At 48.4% G+C, this 19520-nt stretch overlaps 1 protein-coding gene across 1 annotated transcript in view; it reads right to left on the bottom strand.

Annotated features, from left to right (window-relative positions):
- Positions 1-19520, bottom strand: part of FRAS1 (Fraser extracellular matrix complex subunit 1) — a 192974-nt gene that overhangs the window by 105178 nt on the left and 68276 nt on the right. The window contains exons 18-22 of the mRNA XM_044428485.1: positions 10696-10848; positions 10169-10315; positions 5879-6025; positions 2381-2521; positions 1191-1334 (exon numbers count right to left, since the gene is read on the bottom strand). Of these exons, the coding sequence (XP_044284420.1) occupies positions 1191-1334; positions 2381-2521; positions 5879-6025; positions 10169-10315; positions 10696-10848 (732 nt within the window). The remainder of the gene's footprint in view (positions 1-1190; positions 1335-2380; positions 2522-5878; positions 6026-10168; positions 10316-10695; positions 10849-19520) is intronic.

Raw genomic sequence — 19520 nt, 5'->3', positions numbered from 1 at the left:
GGCCTGGAAATAACAGCATGCCGCAGCACCGTACCATTCCAAAGTGATCATTCCAAAAAGCAAAGAGCAATGACGTTCTTCCATGCACTGCTTTCACAGCTAAAGTTTGGGAAGACTTGGAAAGGTTGCATGAAAGGGAACAAGGATTTAAAGCAAGTTCAGAGAAAGGTGAAGCATGGATCTATTTTGGAGCCGGGGGTGGAACTGAACAATCCATTATGCTACATCCAACCTGCATTCCTTGGAGTCCAATATAATCTGCTGCAGGAAGGAACAGCTCCTAGATATGTAATTACATAGTATTTTTTATTTTTAATTATTTTTATATCTGGCTTTTTTCAGCATGGAACACAAAGCAGTGTCATAAACCACCTTCTCTCCATTTTCTCTGCACAACAACCCTGTGAGGTAGGCCAGTCTGACACTCGCTCAGTTTTCCAGTGGGCTCCATGGCTGAATGGGGATCAGAACCCAGATCTCCTCAGTCTGTAACAATTGTACCACACTGTCCCCTCCAGGGATTGGACCTGCAAGCCATAATGAAGCATACGCTTTAGCACTGAGCTATCATACTGATCTGCCAGAAAGCAGCAGAGTACAATGCCAAATGAATCTGGGGTCATGAGTTCTATCACCGTTCTTTCCATGATGCCATGAGCAGATTTCGTTTCCTTGCACACAGCATGTTAACTGGCACTGCTAATTTTTATCCCAACAGTTGGACTCAGATGTCAATCCTGTCTTTTGAATTCTGCACTGCCAGATGGGAGATAAACTCTTTCCCCTTTCTTGCTGAAGCTGCTAATGTGTGCTTAAGGGTTAATCTTCTAATTCTGGGATCTCAAACATGGTAACTGGAGGCACCATTATACTCATGGACACTGGTGTGGAAACCCAGTGTGGGAATTAACTTCCTTCCTGAATTTTATTTCCTAAGAGTTTTTGGAGAGTTACACTTACATTCCTGCAGTTCTTGGGCAAGTTATGTTTCTTTTAGTCCCACCCATTTGCCTTGGGGAACATGGGTGTTTAGCGGCTGCTCATGCTCACCATGGCATGGTTTTATGAGTGAGCAAGCCCCTCCCCCGAATGAAAGCTACTTTGTGGGAGCATTCAAACACACCGTCCCCAAATTCGACATGTGCCCGCCCACCAAAAAGGCCGGGGAAGCCCACCCCAGATGTATTCACCGGAGCATTTTAGCTCTCCGTGATCGGCGTAGTATCGCTTCCCGCAGGTCCGGACGCACTGTGATCCCAAGAGGAGGAACGGGGCTTCACAGCAAGCACATTCGCCAGGGCCATGACACTGGAGGCAGCGGTCGTCATCACACCCTGCAATGCCACAGGTAAGCCTCTTAGAAATGCATTTCGCCAGGCATGAACAGGCAGCCCGTACCTCCCCACACGCTCTGCCCATCTCAGGTTTTGATCACACCCCGACTTCAAAGGGCTCCAGGCAACAGACACGCAGCAGTTACGTCCATTCTCAGTGGTGGGGAACTGGCAGAGAAACACTGGAGTGACTAAGGTGGGATGGGATGGGATGGGAAGGGAAGGGAAGGGGAGTTGGAAGGGACCTACGAGACCATCGTCTCCAAACCCCTGCTCCCCACATGTGGTCATCCACCTGGCTGCAGGCCCATGCCTTTCCAGCTTTGCAAAGGTGACCCTGCGTGTTGCCTTGATGGACAGGTATGCCGGCAGCATAGCTGGGCAAGGATTTGTCCCTGGCTTGCTCACACCTAAGCTGAACCGTCTAGCCACTGTGCCGGCCTGGCTGGGTGTGCACCGGCCTTCTACGGCCTCACGCCATCCAGGTGTTTCAATGGACAACTCTCAGCGTCCCTGACTGGGCCAGGTGGCAGGCACAGTCCACACCTCCGGGGGAAAGGTGTCATGCATGGTGTGCCTCCGCTCACTACAGAATGGCTTCCTACACCGTGCAGATGGGATGGTGAGTTCCGCAACTGCATACCCATAAGCCAGTGGGGAATGACCAGGGTGAGCCGCTGCAGGGGCTCTCGTCCCGGCAGCCTTCTTCCAAGTCACGTGCAGCAGCGCAAACAAAGGATTTTAGGTGGGGCTCGATTCCTGGGGGTGCCACGCGAATCCCTGGTGACCTTACCAGGAACTCTGACTAATGGCTGTGCCAAAGCAGAAAGCAGTCCAGGGAGGTGGGCCCAGGGAACTGAACAGATTCCAAAAAAGATGGTGGGACGGTGCAACGTGGGCGCCCGCCCTGCAACAGCAGGGAGCTGGACTAGATGGCCTTCACGGCCCCTTCCAACTCTACGGGTCTAAAATTGCTCCACTTCCCTCAATTGTCCCCATTAGTAGTTGCCTAGGGAAGTGCGTCCTTGCCAAGAGAGGAGACTTACTTTGACATGTGTCGGAGTCATGGTAGAAACCTGCTGGGCATCCTTCCACACAGGCGCCGTCTTGGAGAACGTATCCCTCCATGCACTGCAGGCAGTCGGTGCTCTGGGGGCCACTGCAGGCATTGCAGCTCCAGTCACACTCTAAGCAAATGGGAAAGGAAAGACGGGACACCTTGGTGCTTGCCCGACACCCACTGTAACCCATCGCACGGTGCAGAGACAGTGAAGGGCAGAGCCGGGCGGCGGAGGAGCCTAATTGGAGAAAGGAACCGCCTGCAGGGATCTCCTTAGAATAACACCAGTCCTTCTCTGGAGTGTAACATTTCCCAGTGATGCTCAACCAAGGCATGGGGGGCTGCTCTTCCATGGGCAAGCCGAGCCGCCACAACCGCTGGTCCCTCTCGGCGCTCGCAGCTGTTGCCGGCCCACACCAAGAACGAGCGCACATCGCTCGCCGGTGTGCTCCGCCACTGTTCAGCCACAGATCTCCTCTCCCCCCTCGCCGAGCCTTCAGGGGGTTCCCACAAGCACTGCTAATTAAGCAGGCTGAACTGACGATAGAGGTGACATTGCCCCACAGTCAGAATGAATTTCAGAAGAGAGAGGTCGCCAAGTTAATAACAGGGAGGCAGAGACGCTCCTCACCGGGCCCGCTGCTCCAGCAGCCGGAGGATTCCTCCTGGGAGAAGCGCGTAATGACTGTCCAAGGGACAGGAAAGGACTGTGTGGAGCATTTATTTAGCACTAATAGGGCAGCAGGAGCTGCACAGGACGAGGAAGGGGCACTGACCCTGCTGAGGGGGCTTGCTGTCTACAAGGTGGGTGAAGACCGGGGTGGGATACTGATGATGGAGAAGCAGAAACAGGACAGGAGGGAGAGAAATGTTAATGGACAGGCAGGTAAGGTGAAACTTGGCAGCTGTGATGTAGTGCTAAGTTTCCAGGTGCAGGGATCACCATGGAAACCTACAGTCCACCCCTGAGGAGGGGTAAAAACTGAAGAGATGCTTGATCCATAGGAGAAACCAATTCTAGCAGTCTTGATTGATTGCAGGAGATCTTATGATATGATGGTGCTTGTCGTTACATGGATATCCCGCTTTTTTCCTCTTGCAAGGCACCTGAGACAGCCTCCTCCACTGCATTTGATAAAATGTTTGTTCCTAGTTTCCCTTTCAAGACCAGGCATCCCAAACTACCTTGCATTACAACTTTGCCACCAACGGCATATTGTTCCGTTCCTCTGCCCACCTGCCACGCAGACTGCAGCAAGGGGCAGAGGGAACAGGGACGGTTGGTGGGGTAACAGAATATGTCAGCTGCCCCCGTCAAGAAAAGGAACCAGAGCTGCATTCCTCAGAGCCCGGCTCCCACGACACCACTGCTTGGGCTGCTCTGGAAAGCACTGAAGCCACACCTTGGGGGAAGGACTTGAAAAAGGAGGAGAAAGGAGACTGTGTAGACCCACAGAAAGGAAGTGGTTGTTCCAAGCATGGCAGAACATGTGGAGACAGGAACGGATGGCAGGAGGAGACAGATCTGCTGAGCTGGGAAAAGCGGATGCAAGATAAAGCAAGCTCCACCAAGACCCCAAAGAAACATGGTACAGTCCTAGGGACAGACGCTGTCCCAAGCAACTACTCCAGAGATCTGGAGAGGACTAAAAAGGAGAAGAGGGAATCCTGCATCTTTTGCTCCCACTGCAAGCTCAAGAGGAATGGTGGTTGCAAAAGAGAAGGGAAGCATCATTCGCCATCGCACCAGGTGTCAGACTCAAGGTGAGTCTGGACACGGCTGCGTAAGGTCGGAAGAAGCTGCAGCCATCCTCCAACTTCTGAACAAGAGATGCTTGAGTGGGTGGAAACAGCTGCAGTGAAGTAAGACAACTGACTTCAGCCTAGCATACTCCAGATGTGCTGAACTACAGTGTCTATCATCCCCAGGGTCAAACGTGTCTGGAAGATGCCAGGTTGAGAAGGAATTGCAGATTACAGTAGCCTCTCTGGTCTCTGCCATAACATTTCAATTCATTTGATATGCAGAAGGCTGTCAACATGCTTCTAGTCCACATGTCCCATGAGACACAAGACTATGGTAGAAATCTTAATGGGAAGCAGCTCTGAATGCTACAGATGAAGCAGGAATCATTTGCCACAAAGCGCCTCTCTTAATCTGACTGCCAGTGCCATCTACCAAAACCAGCCCTCCCAACTACACGAAATGTCAGCTCAGATTCCATCACTTTAAAACCAGATCCAGCAGATGTTACCAGATACAGCAGGACAGAAACAGTCCAGTAAACTCCTTCTGGGTGCAAGGTCTGAGAATTTCTTTTCTATTCTTTAAGGCTCCATTGAAGAGCCTTCTGTTGAAGGTGGAAGAAGGGGAATACCAAATATGAGATGGTTCGAGAGCAATAAAGGAAGCCATAGGCTTGTTTTAACAAGAGCAAGGCTGCCAAGGATGGGCCACCCTGGAAGGCATTTATTCACAGGGTCACCGTAAGTCAGAGATGACTTGATGGCACATAACAGCAACAGCCACCAGTATGATTTGTCCAGTATTTTAATAGTTAACTTATATCCTCAACTTTTATACTGTTTTTTATCTTGTACTGCTTCTGTACCTCTGGACCGATTTGATTGTGTTTGCCGTGGGCCTATTGTTGCCGTCTTATCTGCGGTTATTGTTTTGTTGTTTGATTGTTATATTTTGTTTTTGTTTTTTGTTACATGTTCTTTTAACTTGGTGAACCATCCAGACAGCCTTCGGGCTATTGGGTGGAATAGAAATAAAATAAATAAATCAGGGAGTTCTGTATCTTATTTTCAACTTGTTCTAACCCTGGACTATCCTACCGATGGTTAGAAAAGAAGACCAGCAAAGCAGTTGTCTCAGGATAGCTAATGATATGGCAAACGCTTTGAAAAAGATGGACATAAATCTCTAATGAGGTTGGTATGTATGATGTAGCTTGGTAAAGGACTGAAAGGGGCATGTTTAAATTATTATCCTCGGGTCCATTCTTCTCTCTGGAAACATGCCAGAGAGAAGATACAGTGTCCTCTGGAAGAGTATGACTTTCAAGAACTCTCTTGAAATATGCATATTGACCCCTGCAATATTTATAAATCTGAGAAAATTCCAGCAAATATACTCAATCTTATATTCATGATAAAGATGCGGGGGGAGGATTTGGAGAGCTGAGCTCGTTCTACAAAACCAGTAACAAATTGCAAATCTTGACCCTTGGAGGTTTGATGGCTTACCCACTCCCTCATTTGTCAGGGAAGGATTTGCAATAATCTGGCTCTCCACTGGGAGCTGAAGTCTGTGTCAGCAGATGACAGTGGGGGGGGGGCGGGACGGGGGGGGGGGGATGGGAGGGTAGAAAGTGAACAGGGGGAAAGGAAAACAAGGACCACCAGGGAAGGCATCAATGCTGCTTGAACTAGGACTGCTATCCAGCACAGGAAAACATGTATGCATTTCTTTCACCTTTGCAGGTCTTGGTAGAAAAATCGAGGTAGTACTGAGGAGCACAGCTGTCATACTGACATTCCCCAAAGAGCAGCACTTGGGACGGGTCTTTGCAGGAAGTACAACTGGTTCCTGAATCGCAGCTCAGGCACGGGCTGGGGCAAGCTGGAGGGAACAATGAAAATTCTCATGAGGGATGATGGTTGTTTTTCCGAGATGAAGGGCTAGATCAGCCCACTCCAAACTGCTGCCCTCAGGATGGGCTTTCTTTCTTTCATCCGTCCGTCCGTCCGTCCGTCCGTCCGTCCTTCCTTCCTTCATTCATTCAATTTGTATAAAAGCCTCTTGTTAACATAACACTCTCGGGGAAGCCATTACAATAAAATATGAATAAAAATTAATAAAATGATGCAAATGAAATATTGTAATAAACAGACCATATAAAACACATTGTGTACATAGAAACAAAACATTAAATTAAAACCAGTGCTGTCATGTAAATAGTTTAAGTAGTGCCATAGGTGTGTTGAAAAAGGGGCTTTTTGTCAGGTGCCTAAAAGTCAATGAAGTACGTGCCTGGTGCATCTCCAGTGGCAATGCGTTCCAGAATTGGGGTGCCACCAAAGAAAAGGCCCTGCTCTTTGCCACCTCTCCCTTAGCATCCCTGGCGGGAGGAACCTGTGGGAGGGCCTCCACTGACGATCTTAAACTGCGGGCAGGGATCTATGGAGTAAGGCGCTCCCTGGGATACAAGGGTTAGACCACAGCTCCCCACAATCCCAGAAAACCATGGCTTCCCCTTAAAAATACATCAGTTTGAGAGAAGTCACTTAGAAATGTTCTGCATAACTGGGGTGCAGACGCTCTTTCAGCCCAAGGGCTGAATTCCATTCCGGAGAAGCTCTGGGGGCCGCTTGGGTGGGTGGAGCGAAGACAAAATTGGCTGGGCCCAAACCCCCAAATACCAGCTTATTGTAGCATAAAGGTCTTCCAACAAATAACTGAGCCTTAGGAAAGGCACTCCAACGTTTTCCAGTGGGGGGAGGCTGCACCAAAGCCAGAAAACCGGCAAAAGATCGGCAGTGGTGGGGAATGGGGTGTTGCCTTCCGTGGTTTGGCACCCCGACTCTTAGCTGCTGAGCTACTGTGATTATACAAAGGAAACCCAACAACAAGAGACAGGGAGAGGCTACCCAGAAGCTTTCATCTCACATGCACACTTCTGGGTCAAGGAGCCTTGGGAACTGGTTTCTTCCTTCTCATAATAGTCAGGCAAACAGATAGTTCAGCAACAGGGCTACATGTTCTGCTCTGAAGAGGCTTTGGTCGTCCTGCCGCTCTTCTTTCCTGTCCTTTCTCTCCAAAGCGATCTGCGGAGTTCAACTTCCTAAGTGCGACATCCCATCAGAACGTAAACAAGGGGTTGCTCGTTCAAGATGGCCTACGCTATATTGTCTGCACCCACCGGTTTCCCATGTGGACCCAACAGGGCGTCCACGCCTGGACACTCCAAAAATCGAGCTGCTTTCGCCGTCAAGAGCACACAACGCTTTAGCACGGAGATGCTGCCCTTCCTTCCGATCCACAGCCTAAAAGCCTCTTACATCCTAAGTTCTCTGCTCCAGCAAGTGACTCATGTTATCAATCCCAGAGGGGTGTCATGAGGCTTAATTAACTAACATTTGCGACATATCTAAAAAGATGAGAGGATTAACCGAGTGAAGAAATGGATAATTACACGTGTGCTGTGCTACATTTGGAAACCTCAGACTGTCCCAATGACAGATGATTCAAAACGAAATGGGGAAACGGCAAAATAACACCGCGCAAGACAGAGCTGCTTCTGCAGTGCACTTCTTAGGATGCTGTATGCAGCCGTTGGCTTTAATGCGAGCCCCTTGTGAAGTCCCTTACAATTATACATTTTCCAGACTAGAATACAAGGAAATTATATACCCGATAATCTGGATTGAGGTTTCATTGATCGTTTTGAGGCCAATGTTCAAAAATTTATTTTATTTGGATTTCTTTCCTCTCCTTCCCTGGGAATCCTGGTCTCAACTGATGGGTTTGTACCTGTCTTAATCCCATCTTGTGCAACACAGGTGCTCACTCCACGCAGTAAGACAGGTTCCTCTGGACCTCTATCACTGCTAAGTGTTCTAGTGGTCATCCCTTTTCTTCTTTTCTCCCATCATCCTTTTTTTCCCCTCCCATCGTCAGCAATGGCTCTACAAGCTTTGCAGCAGCCCTTCCACAGCTGCCATGTTACACCATTTCAGCTAAGCAACACTGAGATATGTTGGTGGCAAAAACCTGAAGGGCCTTTTCAGTGGCAGCCCCCTAGTTATGGAACAAGCGCCTGCTGAGGTCTGCCTGGCACCAACCTTATTATCTTTTCAGTTCCAGATAAAAACCACCCTCTACTGCAGCGCATTCAAGCAGCTTCTTAAACAGACATGTTATACATGTCTGAATGTCTTTCTTTCTTCTTTTCTTCATTCCTTCTTCTTGAAGTTGTTATAGATATAACCTGTTTAACATGTGGTTTTACATTTTGTATCGTAAAGTTTTAATGATGTTTTAATATGTCTTTTAATACATGGTATCGTTTCTTGTTTTTTAATGTGCTTTGCAAACTGCCCAGGGAGATTCAGCTGCTGGGCGGTATAAAAATTAAACAAATAATATTAATAGGGGGAACTTGTAGCATCTGCATGCATGAGGCAAAGAGGAGAGGGGATGGCTTGGAAGGCACCAGTGAGGTCCCCCACCCCAACATGTCTGTTGAAGCGTCTGCACAAATCATGCCGCAACCACAGTTTTCAGGTGCCATTTTGTGCAAATTTCATCAGAGGTTTTAAGATGCTGAAAGTCTGGTCTGTCCAACAACCGAAAAACTGCGCTTGCTGGACAGACCATACTTTATGCCTTGATGGAGCGTGGTGGAAATTCCACCAAGGCAAACAGCTGCTAGCACAAGCGTTAGGTTTTAGGTGAAGCTTCAGGACACAAGAGAGGGTTAAGAAAATCAATGTTCCAGAACCTGAAACTCGCCTTGACAGGGTAAAAGGGTGAGTGGCCTTTCTGCATGCAGTCTGTATCAAAATGAATCATATCTTGCTGTTAGAGTGTGGAATAAACTGCAGGTTAGGGTCAGGGTTAGTCAAAGACTCCCCCACTTAAACAAGCAGGGTGAGAAGGCAACCAGAATACCCCGAGGGCTGTCTTTGGGAATGTTGTCTGAATGCATAGGGAGTATGCCTGAGTGTCAGGGTCAGGGTTGGCTTCAGGATAGGGTTAGGAAAACCTGGGTCCCAGTTTTCATTCCAGAGGACTGGAAATAACCTAGGCTGTTCGAAAACCCAACTGCAACCTTTCTGTGTGCTGTCTAAATGTATAGGGATTCATACCTGAGTGTTTGGGTTTGGGTAACGCTTTACGTACGGAAAACCGGGGTCCCTCTGCACGTCCAGAGGCCCAGAACGAGGGTTAGCTGGCAGGGGGAGTAAGCTGTCAACAAGAACAGTGAGGGATGGGTGGCTGGAGAAAGGGGAGTGGCCATCTGGACAATCTGAGCGGGCTGCACGGGAGCCTCAAGCAGGCCAGATGTGGCCCATCAGCCCGAGGTCCCCCATGCCTGGTCTACAAACACAACTCTAAATTTGAGCTGGCGAAGCTCTGCTATTTTAACACCCTAATTCTGGAGTGTGGAAAAGAAGTTGCTGTTGCTCCTCTCACCAAACAACCGAAAGACAGGGACTTGACTTTAAGGCTGGGAGGAAGCCTCTCAGCACCCAACCCCCAAGCATCCGTGGTCTTGCTCTTGCGCTTGGCCCAGTCTCCCAAAGCGAGACAACCCAAGCGGAAGTCCATAAATGCCCGCAGAGCTCTGGCTGCACAACTGGAAACTGCTCCAGAAGAGGGACGTTGCTCACCCAGCGGTTACTGGGGCTGCCTTCCTGGTGAGCCCCACACAAGCAGCCTTCTCCTTTGGGAGAGGTGCTGTTTGTGCACCATATGGGGCTGGATTCCTCATGAGGGCCCCACAAACACTGGCCACGCTTGCCGGGATCTCAGTCGCTGGGCCACTGCAAGGCAACCTGGAGTCCAGGGGACAAAGCTTCCCCCCACCGGGTGGATTCCTTGCACATCTCTGCTTGACATACTAGAATCCCCCTGCCAACAGATCCCAGTCTCCCTTCCACCCAGTCCAGCCTGTACAATTACAGAGAAAGTACGTGGACAAACTGTGCATGTATCCGGGCACAGGGCTTGCAATTGGCTGCACACCAAGGGAATACATACGTGAGCAACGCAGGTTCTCATCCCTGTAAAATCCGACGGAACATGCCGAGGTGCAGGTGCCCGTGTGAGAAAGGACTAGGCTGGAGTCACAGGAAGTGCAGGACGATGGGCCTCTCCCACTGCAGGCCCTGCAGGAAGGGTGACATCCTGGAGAGGAAGGCGGAACGAAGAGAGAGAGCTCTGAAACCTGCTACAAAAGGGGTGTCGGTCCGAGGGCCACATTCCACTTTGGAGATGTTCTTGGGGGCCACATGCCATGGGTGGGTAGGGCAAAAAAGGGAAAATACAAGAATGCCGGCACAGTGGAGCTGAAGAACCTGTTCAGACCTCCCACAGGCATCTCTAGGAAACAGAATGCAGGACTGGCTTGTGCCTGGGGACTTTCCGCCAGGACTGCTCTCATGTTCGTCCAAGTAATCTTGTCATGACAACTTCCACGAGCGCGAGGGAAGCGTTATTCATCTGACGGGAAATCAGCAGACCCGCGCAGAGCTCTGTATTTCTTCTCCTTTCCAGACATTACTCACTTTGACATGCTCCGTGATGCTTGTGGTATCCCTCAGGACACTCAGGCTCACAGTGATCTCTCAGGAGCAAGTGACGCGGATTTTGGCACTCCAAGCAGAGACCCCCTGTTCCCTGCAGATCAGCTACACACTGTGCACACAATGGGTGACAATCTGCAGAAAGAAGAGGTCTGTGTCGATAAGGAAGTTACAACAATTTGCCAGTGGGTCAGCTTCCAAAAATCTTGCAAAAACATACAGCAGTGGGGTGGAATAGCTTTCAGCCTGCGGCTCACTTTCTGAGAAGCTCACATTCCAGCAGTGGGTGTGGCCAAAGACAAAGGGGCAGGGCCAAAGGCAAGAGGGTGGGGCCAAATATGCCCGCATCTTTTCATTGAAGTACTTACTGCCACAAACTTAGCCTTAGAAAAGGGCATTTTGAGCTTTTGCAATGGGAAAGAACGGCATGAAAGCTGGGGAACTATTAGCCAGCTGGTGGGCAGGTGAAAGTGGTGGGGAATCACCTTGCGCAAAGACACAAGTGCACTATAAAATAGGCACTTTTTGTAAGATGGATCAATTATGTCTATCGGGCCCCAGCTGGGTCACTGCAAAATGGGCAATTTGCAGCTTCAAGGGCATGGCTTTCGCGTTAATCTAGTGGACACAACTGGGAATTGGCACCAATCTGGGGAGGTTTCCTATCAGAAAGGGAATGGAGGGTCTGAAAATCAAGACTGCTATCTAATGAACAACGGAAAAACCTGGGTGCAGGTTCAGCCTGAGAAGGGAAGATGTAACACCAGCAGAGGGCTGCCACGAATACCTGGAATGAGCCTATTTTAGGCGGATGTTCCCTCACCACAACCAGGTGCAAAAGAGTAGCTCAAGAAGGGAGAGGCAGATTTGTGGAAAAAGGTGACTTTGGGCGCGTGCTAAGTTCAGGTGGTTGTTTCCATACAGATCTTGGAGCTGACACCCATATCCTTTCACACACTCATCTGCTCCTTTGTCTTCCCCTACACCAAACATGTACCTGCACAGGATTTCTTGACTAATTTAGGGGTGGGGGGAAGATACTTTCTGCTGTAGCTACTACTCTGATTTACCGAAAATCTCCTGGCTATCCACTGGTAGATCGCAATTTGCCTTCTGCCCACCCAACACAGAAGGTACTCCTTGTTGCTTGCTCATTCATGTTCCAGTAGGTAGGACTGGAATGAAGGAAACAGATTTGGGCCAACTGCCGGAAGCAGCGTCACGGCAGGAATAGCTGTTCCACAATGGCTGAGGCTGCAGAGGGAAGTAAGGGGCTCCCCCCCCACCGCCCAGTACTGCTTAAGCCGAGTCCAGAGAGCCATCTTGCAAGGGCTGCTGTAGCTGCAAGATTCCTGCACTGTGCATAGGACAGAATTGCAAGGTCCTTAGATCACTGAAGGGGAAACCTTTAGAGACCGAGTGCCCAAACTGCAACCAAAACACATCACTAAGTGCCAACACTGCAATAAAACCTGAAAAGTGAGGGTTTAGTTTAGAAAAAAGGACTCACAGATAGTCGAAGAAATCACACACAAACACAAACATATATAAATATGTGTGTGTGTGTGTGTATAAAATTGGCAGTGCACTGACCGTCCATGCAAGAGCTCAGACAAGTTATGGCGAATCACTCGTGCCTCATAACGTCATCGCCCGGTGCCGCTACACCATTCTGACCATGCCCACAGCCCCAGTATAAGCAGTTATTGGATGCACGGCTGCTGGGGTGATGCTGCGGCGACATGGCAAGAATGCCAACAGAGAGGACTCGGAGTGGCTGCTGCGGCAGGCATGCCAGAGGTTTGCCACCAATGGCGCAGCCCACCCTGGTGCACACCCTCAACCATAATAGAGGGGCAAAATAACATTGAAAGGGGGACTTTGTAAAAGCATTCCTTGAGGAGCTTTCTCTGCACAGCTCATCTTTTCTGCCCATTCTCTCCACATTTCAACCACCAAAATCATGCCAGGACACCTCATTTTCCTAACCTTAACCCTATCCTGGCGCAAACCCTAACCCTAACAGACGGGTAAAGTTCCATTGAAAAGAGGGCAATTTTGAAAAAGCCTTCCTTGAGCAGCTGTCTCTGCACAGCTCACCTTTTCTGCCCATTCTAAACACATTGCAGCCATCAAAATCATGCAAGGACACCTCATATTCCTAACCCTAACTCTACCCTGGTGCACACCCCTAACCCTAATAGAGGGGTGAAATTACACTAAAAATGCCGATTTTGTAAAAGCATTCCTTGAGGAGCTTTCTCTGCACAGCTCATCTTTTCTGCCCATTCTCAACACATTCCAGCCACCAAAATCATGCCAGAACACCTCGTTTTCCTACCCCTACCCTGGCTCACAGCCCTAACCCTAAAAGAGGGGTAAAGTTACATTGAAAAGAGGGCGATTTTGAAAAAGTCTTCCTTGAGGAGCTTTCTCTGCACATCTCATCTTCTCTGCCCATTCTCAACACATCGCAGTCATCAAAATCATGCCAGGACACCTCATTTTCCTAACCCTAACCCTACCCTGGTGCACACCCGTAACCCTAATAGAGGGGTAAAGTTACATTGAAAAGAGGGCGATTTTGAAAAACCCTTCCTTGAGGATCTTTCTCTGCACAGCTCATCTTTTCTGCCCATTCTCAACACTTTCCAGCCATCAAAATCATGTGGCCCGTGTGCCATAGGTTCGCCACCATTGCCTTAGTTGATCCCAACTGATTTGACTCCAAGGTCTTTTGATTACGTCTTTCCTAGAGCTCTCTGTTCATGTCCTGCCAGAGGCTTCCTAGAAGAGTCTTGCTGACCTCTGTGAGTACAAGTTGGACCTTTCACCTCATCCAGCAGGTTAATTTTTATTGAAAAGTGTTGAGGTTTTGCTAGAATACTGATCACATTTGCATTCCACCCCTCCTCCAAAGATCTCAAGGTAGCCTAGAGGCAGCCCAATCTATTTGTACAACAGTGTGAGCCAGATAAAGCTGAGTTGTGTAATTGATGGCTTGTTTCATTACCTGGAGCAGGTTCCTAATGCAATGCCCCACCCTGCTCTCCCAGAACTTGGAATTGGGTACTTTAAAAAGAAGATTATGTGTAATTCCTAAACAAGTTTCCATATTTAGCTTAATTACAGTCCACTTCCAAAAGAGAACAAAAGCACCACCAAAAATATTCCCAAGGGAGCAGTACAACAGAAATATATTTATAGAAAATGAGCACAATATAGCAAAAGGGAATTCTAAAAACTAAAACTGAAGTAATACAACAGCCACTCAATGGAAAGAAAACTAACTGCTTATAATTGCTGGGAAAGTAGAACAAGGTGCTTGGCTGAGGACAATTCTTCGTCAGAATCAGCGTCAGATGTAGCAATGTTCTCTCCAAGACATGGAATGGACGTTCCTCAAGCAGGCGTAGCACTGGGAAGACCTCACTGGCCGAAGGGCATGGGCAATCCGTCAAGAACCCGAATCTCACCCCTAGGATTGGGAGGGACCCTACAGAAATCCCTCCCCCTGGCACGGGGGGACTTCCTTTTGTGCCTAGCCTGGTTTATGGAGAGGAAGCCCACAAACACGTGTGGAACAAAGGCTGCACGACCAGCAACCTTCTTCCGCATCGGGTGCAGCTGCCCAGACAGCGGCTGCATGTGGCACAGAAGAGTCCCGCTGCTACCGGTTGCACGGGACTCTAATCCTGGTGAGCCCCACACGGCCGACCTTCTTCCGCACCTGGTGCAGCAGCCCAAACAGTTCCTGCCGGGGGGTCAGAAGGGGGCAGCTTCCTGCGCAGCAAATGGGGTTCGACTGCTGGCAAGGCCTCCTCTGATGCTGGATCTGCTTGCCATGATGCAGGCCGAGTCGAGGGAGCCTTGCCCGAGTCTCTGACTGCTCTCCACCTCCAATTGGATTCTTCCCATATGCCGACTCATGCCATGAAGAACTATAAAAGGCAAGCATCGGCCCTTTGAGTCGCTGGCTCCCTGAAATGGACTGCTGCCTACGACTGATTTTTACGCACTGGCGCGATGTGGTCCCAACTCCCAGTGCTCCCTATCACTGGCTAACCACCTTTTTAAAAAAGAACAGGACACAAAAGCTGTGGCCCAGTACATTTTATGACTGGATTTTTAAAAACCTGGACTTGTGCAACTACAGAGAAGTGTAGTCTCTGCAGGTCCAGAAAGGTGAAGGATCACCTGGGCAATGTCCTGGATGGGTCGAAGGTGTGTGTGCTGAACTGCAGCAGGTACACAGCCCAGGCACTGATCCAGAGAAGCTTCAAACTGGGTTTTTGGCAGGGCAGTTGCCAAAGGTCGAGCTATCAAGTTGACCTTTCCCCTCTTTACACCAAGATGCCAGAGTTCTGACTATGCTACCTAATAGGTAGCAATGACCCCCAACTTTTCTACTCATTTCCAAGACTCCAGGTTCTTGGGAAGGTGGACAAATGAACCCCAACTTTATGCTGCCAGTTGTTTCCAACGGCTATCAGAAGTAGGATTTTAAACAAAACCCTGAAGGACTTAGGCGGAGCAAGACTGGGGAATATGGGAAGGATTTTCCTCCGACCTGACAGTTTGCCACTTCCCTCAATATACGGCGGGATTATTCATCCAGGCTTGGATGATGTGAGAACCCACTGCAGGTTGAGCAGCCCCTAGAACATCCCATGGAAAACAACCAGCCACCCGGCAGGAGGCAATCTGGGTTCAGATGGCTCAAGAACCCGCCATGGATAGATACGCACCGTGGCTTGTTGTGTCATGCAAACAAGGACACTGAAGCACTGCAAGTTCTGAAGAGATCCCGTCAAGACAGTTTTGCTCACCCTCAAAGCAAATGGCTTAAGATGAAGCAAAAGGGAGTGGAAACCATTTTCACCACACCTGGAAGGTCAGTCTTTCCCCAGCTTATATTGGTGTCACGGGGCAGGACTGAGTGCCATTGGGATTTCTGCTTCAGGGACCGGAATCTCCTGCACCATTTCTGCATTTGCCCCAAGTCCTAAGGCTAGTACATCTCCCAAGAGGAAAAACAGCAGTGTCCCAAGCCCATCCAAGGCTTGTTTCAGAGTAGAATTCACAGCAGATCGGGCTGGTTCAGACCCACCCCATCCACACTTTTATGCGGCAGCCCCTCAGCAAAAGGCTCTGACCTTCTCCTGAACCAAAGCCATTTCAAAAGGTCTTTTGTATGCAATGCTGAGACCATGTAAGGGATCCTGGAAGCCAAATTAATCCTCATTACCGTGATTCAGAAAATTATAAGGGAAATGATGACTGTCTTGAAAGCAAAGCAATCATGGGGCTGCCTTCCTAGTGGAAACCAGCCGTTCAAGTTCCAACGACAGCGAATTGACAATGAACGAACAAAGCTATCTTGACATGCTAACATCTCACTGGTTTCAGTGGGAGGGATCTAAGAAACAGCTTGACTTAACAGGGGTTAAAGGCACTTTGTATTTAACTGGATTTTGCCTTGCTGTTCGTAGGTGCTGTCAAGTTGCCTCTGTCTTATGGAGACCCTATGAATGAGAGCCCTCCCAACTGTCCTATCCATGACAGCCCTGCTCCACTCTTCTAAGTTCAGGAGTGGCTTCCTTGATGGAATCCATCCATCTCCTATCTGGTCTTCCTTCTCTTCCTCTGCCTTCGACTTTCCCTAGCATGATGGTCTTCTCCAGGAATTTTTGCCTTCATGATGTGCCCAAAGTAGTACAGCTTGAGTTTTGTCCATGTTGCTTCTAGAGGAAGTTCTGGCTTGATCTGATCTAGGATCCACTTGTTTGTTATACATTGTAAGGACTCTGTCTTACATTCCTAATGATCCTAGTTACAGAATGTCTGGTGTGCCAGAGCTCCAGCTGGAACACAAGGAAATCAAGGCACTCGTTCAGTGCGCCAGTAGTGATGGGTGAGAACTTTGCGGGTAATGAAAAAACAAACAGAGCACAGAAATGCATGTGTTGGTAGCCATGCTTGCGAAAAACTTTTAAATTTCTCCACTTGCAGAGGAAATGGGGCAAAGCAGAAGTACGTGAACATCTGATACTCTGAGAAGACACAGACTTGGCAAAACCTTTCCCCTGCCGCAGGGGCTACCGACAGCAGGGGAAAGACTGCGGGGCAAGTCCAATGAGAAATCCACATCACAGCGCAAAGTGCTGGAGTCAGGGTTACAGGGATGCAACATCACGGATGCATGTACCTGCAGGGACTCGAATTTTATGGGCCACCCCATCCCACAGACTTCCCTTGTCCCTCTGACCTTAGCTTCAATCCTCAGACTAGCAGGGGATAAACTAATTTTGCTAGGAGCAATATGTTCCCCATTATAATGCAGAGTATTTGCTCTTGTGTAATTGAATGTGCAATTAAGACCTATTAGCGCTAACTTGTCTGTATCAGCAACCTGTTGCTAGGATAAGCCATTTGGTACTACCTCTGAGAATTTCTCTGCTCCAGCTCCCTAAGATATTTTCTGCTCTCAGGGCTGAATCAAGGATAAGTCTGCACAAGGTGCAAATGTATAATTAATTGTTCATTTTGCACAACTTATAGCAGCTCTGCTGAGCTAAGGCCAGGAGCAAAGAGCTTTGCAAGACATGGATGTCCCATAAGGCGTGTTCTACTAAGCGGCTTCCTGTTTTCAGACAATTTTCATTTCAGCTGTCCCGTTGCCAATATGTTCTCATTACACTTCTTTTTCATGTCCTTCACAAGCTCTGCTGAAAAAATGAGGGAATTTGCTGTAGAGTACACTTTCGAGATGGAAACGGTTGCAAAAGGAGATAAAGAATTGGTATTTGCTGTTTGACTCAAGCCTCTGCCTCTTTTAATGTATACCTCCCCAGAAAAACATACTCCACCCACACAAAAAAGGACCTTAAAAGATTAGTTCCCCAAAGTTCAATGCCATTGTATATGCATTTGGCTGCAGAGTTTATACAACTTTGGCTGTGTGTGAACACAGTCCCCATAAATGAGCTATTCTTTCTTTTGAGTGGTGGTTTGGGGGGGGGGGGGTCTCCTTCTATCCTGCAGCTCTGCTTTGACCATGTAGACATCAAAGAACACACATCGCACCACTGAGCTTTCCCACAGGGTGCAAAAAGTGTGAGAAAAGAAGAAGCTGGTAGTGGATTTGATGGACCAGTGGGAACCAGTGGTGGAGGGGATATGGAAAAAAGAGGCACTTTATATGATAAGCACTTGTTTAGATTTTTCACAAGCACTTCCCTTTGAACCAGCAAAAAAGGAGGAAGAAAGAAAATACAGAATTCTCTTTAATGTTTCCAGCTATCACCATGCCAATATTTTCTTTTCATATTTATCTTTATGCCTCTCACACACCCCACTGAACAAAAAGGAAGAAAGATTCCATTGATTTTTCGTCCAGAATACAATTGCAAGCTGTTCGGTACAAAGGGAGAGAGATGCACCATGGTCCCAAGTACCATCTAATCTGAAAGTTTCAATGCACACTGACAGCCCATCATTCTCAGGACAGAACTTCTCCAGAAGAACCTGTACAGTGCCAGCTTCCCACCCTGAAGAGCAAGCCAAATTTCCTCTGTTGCTCCCTCTTAGCCTCTCACCAAGGCAAGGAACATGAGGAGACCTACCCCACTGAGCTGGAAGAAACTTGCCATGACGTTGGGACTGACCTGGAAGATGGACTGGAAACTCTGGCTGGTTCAGAATGTGTCCGACAGATTGTTCAATGGATCCTCAAGATCAGATGACACAATCATAAAATGGTTTCATCTTCACTGGTTTCCAAGCCTGCTTTTAACCCAACTGAACCAGCCATTTCTGACATTTAGGCTACAATCCTGTACAAATGATTTTATTTATTTGTTTGTTTGTTTGGAAAATTTCTAGGCCTCCCCATTCGCCGAAGCCTCGGGGAGGCTTACAAATAAACAAATTAAAATACATAAATAGCAATATAAAATACACCTAACTGTATAAAATAAGTCACCCTGGCCAAAAACTTTAAAATAAAAATAACATTAACGACTAAAATGAGGCTTGAATAAAAAGGTCTTCGCCTGGCGCCGAAAAACAAATAACGACGGCGCCAGGCCAGTGGAACTTCTGAGGAGATGTGCCTAGGATTGTGCTGAGTGGCCTGAGGCCAGAACTCCTTCCATCCAACATAACCACACCCCAACACTGCAATCCACGTCAGAACCTCTATTCCACACCCTACGGTCACCAACAGGACAATGAGTCTCTCCATCTGCAGCACTGAGATTGTGGGGATCCCCTGCAAGTGGGGTGAGCAGGTGTTCCAGGGGTACAGACAGCCCTTGGGTTATGACCACGTTCCGTTCCTGATAAAATGGAAATTCCTCTTTAAGTAAAATTTGAATGTAAATCATGATCACGTATAGTCAGCCCTCCACATTCATGGGGGATAGGGGCACAGAATCCCCCAAGAGTGGAAAACCATGAACCTCTAGCCACCCCCCTCCAAACTCACCAGTGCCTCCTCTTTGCAGAAAGGAAATGCTGGAAAGTTTTCCCTCTCCAAATGGGAAGAGGCCTTCTTCTCTCCCTTTTCACTTCCTTTCTCTCTATGATGCTTTGGAGGCCTCCCTCTTTCCCCTTTCACTTCCTCTCTCTCTATGGTGATGATGATTTTCTGCAGTAATTTTTAAAAACAGGCTTCATGGCAGTTCATTCGTAAGCACAGGTTGTTCCCAACTTGGATGTTCATAATCTGGGAACTGCCTGTATAAGACAGTACGCAAGAGGGGTAAATGAGAAATTCATCTCAGTTGACAGGAATGTGCCATCAT

The sequence above is a fragment of the Varanus komodoensis genome, unplaced genomic scaffold, assembly GCF_004798865.1.
Source record: "Varanus komodoensis strain SLA01 unplaced genomic scaffold, ASM479886v1 scaffold2, whole genome shotgun sequence".
Classification (NCBI taxonomy): domain Eukaryota; kingdom Metazoa; phylum Chordata; class Lepidosauria; order Squamata; family Varanidae; genus Varanus; species Varanus komodoensis.
Note: the sequence above shows the minus strand (reverse complement) of the source record. Positions and strands in the feature narration are given on the sequence as shown.